A 7,942-nucleotide genomic window follows, 5' to 3' on the forward strand; every position below is an offset into this window, starting at 1 on the left:
AATAAAGCCAAAAGAAAAACCCAAAGATTCAATTAATTCTCGCCTTCCTCCCCGTCTTCTTCCACCCCTCACGCGTGCAAAAGGCACACGCTACTGCGACGAACACTATGACTGATGAAGATAAAAAGAAGTTTTATTAATATTTTCATTTATTTCATGAAGCTTTCATCGATATTCCCACCGAAATTCCAACTTTTTATTCAACTTTTCATACAACCGTCGACCTGCCCATACACCGCAGCCGCCATGAAAAAGTCGTGCGGTGCTGCCGCCTGTTGCATCTTCAACTGGTGCATGTCTACTCGAATATTTATTATATTTTTATGTTTTATTTTATTTTTCAAAATATATTTCATTAAGTAATATATTTCAATCCAAATTATATTATTCAAACACTCAAAACATCAAGCTTCTTAACTACCGTCTACCCGGACCATTCGCTGCACGACAAGAGTGTATGCATTGTAAACTCAGCTATTTGAATGCTTTCTTAGATTAACACTAATTTAATTAATTTATTTATTGAAAATTTAATAATATTAAGTTGTTTGTGAAGGAAACACACAACGGAATTCCCTGAGACGCAACACGTCCATCCACCGTCAGCCTGTAGAGACGCCGTTTGCCTCCAGAATATTAAGTTTGTGAGTACTTTTTAACAAATCCCTAATAAATTAAATAATATTATAACAATAATACCATATCTATGAATAAATCTAATCATACTACAGATCAGTCTCTTGCTTGTTTCTTGTTCTTGAGCGCATTCAACTCTACTTCTACGTAGGTTGACTGTTGCTAGCTCAAGAAGATGCCTCCCAATTGTCTAACACCTCGATATATATAAATGCATGCATGCATGCATGCATGCATGAGATGCATCCATGCATGCATGTTTGGGAAGGACGCTTTGGGTTTGCTTGCCTCTATGCATGCATGTAGGGTTAGGCTGTTTAGGGGTATACGCGTTGCACGATCTGTTTGAAATCTTAACGTGAGCGCTCTTACTTGGCGTTAATATGCAGCATTTAAAGAAGAACTGGCTTAGCAATTATCAATAATGATAACGTAGACAAAGAAAAGAAGGTTTTTTGTTTTGCTTGTAGTTGTACAAGACGCTAACTTGCAATGCGTTGCAATTCATATTAGCTTGCTGCTTCTTCCCCTTCTTCAAACTCTTCAGTTTCTGTTGTTTTCAGAATATCTGAGAGCGTTTCAAAGCCTTTTCTAAATCCTTTTATTCTTTTTTGTGGTTTAAGAGGCTGTAAACTCTTGTTATGTACACCCACAAAAAATTATAGTAAATTTTTGTTTATAATGATATAAATAATCATATTATTGTAATTTTTAATAGGGTAGCATGCAAGAAGAAATGCTGCAACTCACATCAAGCTGTCTCTTCTTCTTTACTTATCCTAGCATTGTTTGTCTGTTTAGCGGTATGCATACTATTTCAGCTTGCATGCAAATAATTAATAGACAAAAAGACAAGTTGAACGAGGTAGGGCCTTCGATCGTATTGGGTAGCACAGACACTGAAACTGAGATGAAAAATACTAATAATAATATAATAAAGGGTTAAATAAAATTCTTTCTGTATGCCTATTACATCTCTGCAAAGAAGACGCAGCCTTTGATTGACTGCAGCGCAGCTTGTTGAAAATAATGCTAAAAGATAATACTACATGCAAGAAAAGAAATCTTCCTTTGATGTGCCTGTGCGCATAAGTACTGTATAGACAGTGTCATGCAAACGCTTGTATTGCATGCAGACACAAGTAATAGCTTCAAACAACCGAACAAGCTCTATTGTCTCGCTTTCTCTCGCTTTTTCAACAGATATACCTGCAAATGCAAGTCTCCTTACTTACTTATCACGAAAAGAAGAAAGAAATTCAATAAGAAGCAAACAACTGAAGAATCAATCTTCTTGCTGTCTCTGTTGCTGTTGCTCAGCTCATGCTGATTGAAGCCGTTTTGTTTATTTGTTTATTCTTTATTCAGCATTTTAATTGTCTTCAAATCCATGTGCTAATTAATAATAAACTTCAACCTATGCTCCTTCTCTGCTCTCTTCCTGTTTCTTTGAACTTCATCTCTTTTAGCCTCAACTTCCTCTTCAAGATGCTGAAGTTGTTTATAATAATTATAATAATAAAGCTTGAAGAGGCCCCCGCAGAAAACTTCGTTTTGCAAATATTCAAAGATTTAAATATTTACTTTCAGGATATGCTTCGAAAGGATATTGCCAACATAAGAAGATAAGCAGAGGTAAATATATATATATATATATGTACATATATATATATATATATGTACATATATATATATATAGAGAGAGGGAAGAGAACAGAAGCGTATATATATATGCATATAATATATGTATATACATATATATATATATAGGGGAAAGAACAGAAACGTATATACGTATATATATATATATATATATATATATAACTTTTCATTGCTGGATGTGGTGCTTACCTGTGTCTTGAGCCCTCCAGTCAACGGCTTCGACATTTGCTGCAGCTTCACCTTGAAGAGCAAAGCTGAGGCGCTGTATTTTCTTTCAGTGTTTATTTTGTTTTCTTCGTTGCAGCCTTCATTGGGTGCTGTGCATGCAGACAGCTCCTCTCTGGAACTGCAGCAGCAGCAGCAATACACCCCCTATTATTATTATTACTATTATTATTATTATATTATTTTGTTATGTTATTATTTTGTTTGTTCCCTTCACTTGGCTTTTTTAATGCATTTGCGTCTCTCGTCTCCTCTTCTGATTTCAACTCTAAAACTCTAAACCCTAGAACCATAAAACCCTAAACACTAAACCACTAACCATAAACCCTGGACTTTAAATCTAAACCCTAATAAACCCTAAACCCTAATCCCTAATTCCCTATACCCTTAACCCTGCACACTACGCCAACGCGCCTCTAAAGACGTCTCCCCGTATATTACACACGTTGTCGACTAAGTCTTTCTCGGCATAGAAAACCCGAAAAAAGAAATACATTTCAGATGATCTTAGCAGCTACTGCGAAGGAAAAGGAAACATATGAAGGAAGCGGCTCAAAGGGGCCCCCAAGGGCCCCCAAGGGCCCCCAGGGGCCCCCTGTAAGGGCCCCTAAGGCGGATGTAGGGTTGTTAGTAAAGGATGAAGAAGGAAAAACTAGTTCTTTTTACATTTATTTTTGGATTATAATGATTTTTTACTGAGGATGAAGTTGGTTAAGTGGTTGTGGATGGGGGGAAACCGCGGTGTATATTCATTATGCGGAGCCGTTGTAATTTGCATTTCAGTGTATTCTTGAGTTTTTGCGTTCTTCTTAGCTCTCTGACTGCAGGACGTCTTCTTTATTCTTCTGCAATTAATTGTGTTCCTCCTTCCTTCACTTTGAAGGGTAAGGAGAGGGAAAATCTATCTGCCTTTCAGCATAGGCACGTAACCGAGCAGGTATTTCATATTATATTTCAGAAAGCATTCCAGTCGAGCAAATACCACTCCAAGAAACATAAAACGCATCTTTTTCTCAACAGAAATGACGCTTTACGAAGGTCCGGGGAAGCAGGAACCTGCGTATACACCTCAACTTTGGGGTGTATAGGCACCTCCTCTCCACCGCCTCAGGCTGCAGGATTAGCACGGGGAAGAACCGGCTTCATTTCCTCAATTTTTGGTACTTCTTCTTCTTTTTCACCGTCTAACTCGCTCCGTTTCCCCACCTTTCTCGGCAAATTTCCCTTTTTAGCTTCAAACACACCGGCGATGGCGCCGGAGGAGTGTGCAGAAACTCCACCGAAAGTTGTATTCATCATTGGCCCAACGGGAGTGGGAAAGTCTCGTTTGGGTTTAGACATTTGTCTGGAGTTGAGGAAAAATGGAATAAATGCTGAAATTGTTAGCGCAGACTCCATGCAGGTATGCAGATGCTTGTAAATACGCCAGAAGTACGCAGCACAGCATATCGTTTCTGCACTGACGAACAAATGCAGATCAAACAACATTAATACTTTCTCTGAATATGAAGCATAAAGACGGGAGGTTCTGACAGAGATAGACGCTGCTTTCCAGCTGTTTAGCTCCACTTGTATGCGAATCAGTTACCTCGGTGGCTAGCTAGATGTCTCGGCACCAAGGCGTCGTAGATAGCCAGCTAGCAAGCTAGTTAGCTAGCTAGCGGAGGAGGCATTTAGCTAGCTAGCTACCCATTTGCCTAGTGGGACCGGGCAATACATCTCTGCGTAGCGAGCGTTTGTTCTAGCTAGCTAGCTAGCTGCCTCTACCGCCGCGGATTGGTTAGCGGCTAAGTTTTGTTTGCTGTTTTCAGGTGTACAAAGGATGCGACATTGCCACTGCAAAGGCTTCAGCAGCGGAGAGGGAGGCGGTGCCCCACCATCTGCTGGATGTCTGTACACCTCAAGAAGCGTTTACAGCAGCAGATTATCTAAAAGCAGCGAAGCAAACAGTGCGTGTAAAGAAACCGCATACCCATCCTTTCATTGCTTTGTTAGTTCTTCGCTTTAGCGTTTGTTTTTGTTTATATTTATTGTTTCTTTTTGGCTTTGCTTTCTTTATGCTGCCCTATTCTCCACTGAACACCTGTCGAAAAAAGTATAAAGGAAAGGCGTATAGTTGGGTATGTTGGGGTGTATAAGGAGGTGTGAATGCATGCAGAACTATTTATCTGCTTTATTTATCTGTTTGTCTTTCTTCAGATTCAAACACTTAGCGATCAAGGAAAACTACCGGTGGTAGTAGGGGGCACTCAGCTGTATATACAGCTGCTACTATGGAAGTCAGCCGTAGATATCTCTGTAAATAAACAAAATACAAATATAACAAAGGAAATTGCAACGCGTGAAGCCCGTAAGATACTAGCAGAAACAGATGCAGCAACAGCAACAGCAGCAGCAGCAGGAACAGTGTAGCAGCAGGACTGCTGCTTGAGCAAGTGCAGCAGCAACTGGAGCACCAGCAGCAGCGGTAGCAGCAGCAGATGCAGCAGCAGCAGCAACAGCGTGGGAATGTTTTGCTGTTTTCTCTGTCTCTGCTTTTTTTGCGTTTTGTTCGAAGTGGAGGCGAAGACAAACGAAGAATTGGTGGAACTCCTGAAGCAAATCGACAGCAAAAGGGTGGGGACTTCAGGGCCTCTGCATGCATGCATGCAACAAGTGCATGCATGCATGCAAGAAGTGCATGCATGCATGTATGGAGCTGTTTATTGGGGTCTATTGACAGCTGAAGAGTAGAGTACTGCCCTGTTGATTATATACATCTCTCTTCTTCTTCTTGCAAAATATTATTATATATATCCATATTTATTATTATTATAATATATATATATATTGTTTGGGTCGATGGTTTGCAGGCAGAACAACTCCATCCTCATGACCGGCGGCGTATTATTCGCAGCATTGAAGTAAGCGCAGCAAATAATGCATGCAGCAGCAGCTGCTGCTGTTGCTGCACCTGCAGCTGCTGCTGCACCGCTTGCTGCACACCTGCTGCTGCTGCTGCTGCAGGCCCCAGCAACTCCAGGCTGCTGCAGCGTCTGGGGAGATTGATACGCAGATATTTCAGTCTTTCGTGCATGCACGTATGCATGCACTGTTGCGTTGGTGATGATGCATGCAGTTGAGCATGCATGGAGTGGTTGCTGCATGCATTTATCGATGCTTAGCTTGCAGAAGTTCTTGCATGCGTTGTTTATGCATGAATGCATGCATCATTTTGCATGCATTATGCATGTGTTTGCGCACGCCTTTGTGCATGCGTTTGCGCATGCAGGTAACGCAGGAGTTTGGGGTGCCGCACAGCGAAGTGATGAAGGGGGAAAATAGCGAAAAGTTGAGGCAAGTATTTCTTTTAAAAGTTTGTCTTTCTCTTATCACCTAAAAAAATAAGTCTTTTGTTTAATTAAAAAATACAACAAAAAGCCTCTGAAGCAATATGCATGCACCTTGCATGAATGCATTTTGCATGCATTTTGCATTCATTCATTTTGCATGCATTTTGCATGCATTATTGCATGCATGAATGGGGCTTTCTGCGTGCAGATATGACGCATGCATATTTTGGTTGGACCTGCGAGACCGAGAGGCCCTGGAGAAGAGGCTGCGGCGGCGACTCGAAGTCATGTGCGAAGTGAGGAGAAAGAAAAGAGAAAAAAAGATAGAAAGGAGAGGGATGACAGACAAAGAGACGTATAAAGCAGACAAAAAGATATATAAAGCAGACAAAAAGAGATATAAAGCAGACAAAAGGGGATATAAAGCAGACAAAAAGATATATAGAGCAGAAAAAAAGATATATAAAGCAGAGAAAAAGATATATAAAGGAGGAAGAAATGGAGTGAAAGGAGACAGAAAAAGATAGAGAGTGATACAGAAATAGATAGAAAGGATACAGAAATAGATACAAATAGATCCAAACATACACCGGAAAGGAGACAGAAATAGAGACAAATATACAACAAAAAAGAGACAGAAAGAGACAGAGAGGAGACAGGAGGAGACAAAAATAGGCAGAAAGGAGATTAAAAGAAGAAAAAAGGAAAACAAACAGATAGAGATAAGAGACAGCAAGAGACAGAAATAGAGACAAAAATAAAACAAGAAAAGCGATAAAAATAAAGGCGACAAAAAGAATTCAAAAAAGGAGACAGAAAGAGACAGGAATAGACAGAAATTAAAAAAATAGAAAGGAGACCGAATGAAGACAAAAAGGAAACAGAGACAGAGAGACAGAAACAGAAACAAACATATGCAGAAAAAAAACGAAGAAGCAGACAAGAAGGTTTTGTTGTCTTCTCTTAATTAGGGATCCGCAGCCCTGCTGGTCATGCATGCATTGCATTTCTCTCTCCAATACTGCTGCATACATGCGTGCATGCATGTGCTTCTGCATGTGCTGTTGCATGCGCTTCTGCATGCGCTGTTGCATGCACTTGCATCGATTTGCAAGAGCTGTTGTATGCATTTGCATGCACTTGCATGCATTCACCTGCATGCGTTTCTGCATGCATTTACATGCATATATGTGCATGCATGTTTACAGGGTGGTTTGCTTGAAGAAGTGCGTTGGGTGGCGGCTCAGCTTCAGCTCCGCAGTTGGCCTGCAGCAGCAGGGGGGGCCCCCGAGGGCCCCGTAGATAATCTTTTATCTGTTTCTTCTCCTCTTTCGAATGACAGTGGTGATTCAGAAGATCCAAAAGATAAGATAAAGAAAGAAAGCTTTAGGGGAGGGGTCCTTCAAGGCATTGGTGCGTTGAGAAAGAAAAAGGGTTTAGGGTTTAGGGTTTAGGGCTTAGGGCTTCGGGCTTGGGGGGAGGTGCATGTGGAATGATTAAGGAATGCGTAGCCAATATTAAGGTTTTATTCATGCTTTAGGCCTTAGGGTTTAGGGTTTAGGGTTTAGGGTTTAGGGTTTGTGGTTATTTTGCCGTTTGTTTGTGCGCACAGGGTATAAGGAGTTTTTTCCTGTTGTGTTGCCTAAAGAAGAAGGAGTTGTATCAAATGGAGTTTCTTCTGGAGGTTTATCTTGCAAAGAATTACAAGAAAAAGAAATCAAAGATTGTTTAAACATCGCCTTGCTGCGCTCGCTGCAGTACGCAAGACAACAAAGGAAGTGGATCCGTAATAAATTCCTTATTCGTCAGAAAAACCTTCCCCTTTATTTCTTTGAAACAAATGAAGGTAATTATAATTATAATTTGAATAGTTGTTGTTATAGTTAGAGCTATATTTATTCGTATGATAATAGTAATAAGGATAAGAAGAGGATGCAAAGAAAAACCTTTTCCTGTATTTCTTTGAAACAAATGGAGGTAATGACAATTAGAATTATCACTTTAATCTTAATCATTGGCAAATAAACATGCGTACATATATGTACATATATCTATATGTACATATATATATATATATATATATATAT

The 7,942-nt window shown here is 40.0% G+C and overlaps 1 protein-coding gene across 1 annotated transcript in view; it reads left to right on the forward strand.

Moving 5' to 3' along the window:
* Positions 1 to 3,772: 3,772 nt before the first annotated feature.
* The window catches only part of EAH_00042800 (tRNA delta(2)-isopentenylpyrophosphate transferase, putative), a gene marked incomplete at both ends in the record, with an annotated part of 5,217 nt that continues 1,047 nt past the window's right edge, over positions 3,773 to 7,942 (forward strand). The window contains 8 exons of the mRNA XM_013395031.1: positions 3,773 to 3,925; positions 4,335 to 4,472; positions 4,723 to 4,821; positions 5,376 to 5,426; positions 5,795 to 5,853; positions 6,064 to 6,151; positions 7,064 to 7,268; positions 7,468 to 7,701. Coding sequence (XP_013250485.1) covers positions 3,773 to 3,925; positions 4,335 to 4,472; positions 4,723 to 4,821; positions 5,376 to 5,426; positions 5,795 to 5,853; positions 6,064 to 6,151; positions 7,064 to 7,268; positions 7,468 to 7,701 — 1,027 coding nt within the window. The remainder of the gene's footprint in view (positions 3,926 to 4,334; positions 4,473 to 4,722; positions 4,822 to 5,375; positions 5,427 to 5,794; positions 5,854 to 6,063; positions 6,152 to 7,063; positions 7,269 to 7,467; positions 7,702 to 7,942) is intronic.

Source organism: Eimeria acervulina, genomic scaffold (assembly GCF_000499425.1).
Source record: "Eimeria acervulina Houghton genomic scaffold, Eah_scaff560, whole genome shotgun sequence".
NCBI classification, from domain to species: Eukaryota; Apicomplexa; class Conoidasida; order Eucoccidiorida; family Eimeriidae; genus Eimeria; species Eimeria acervulina.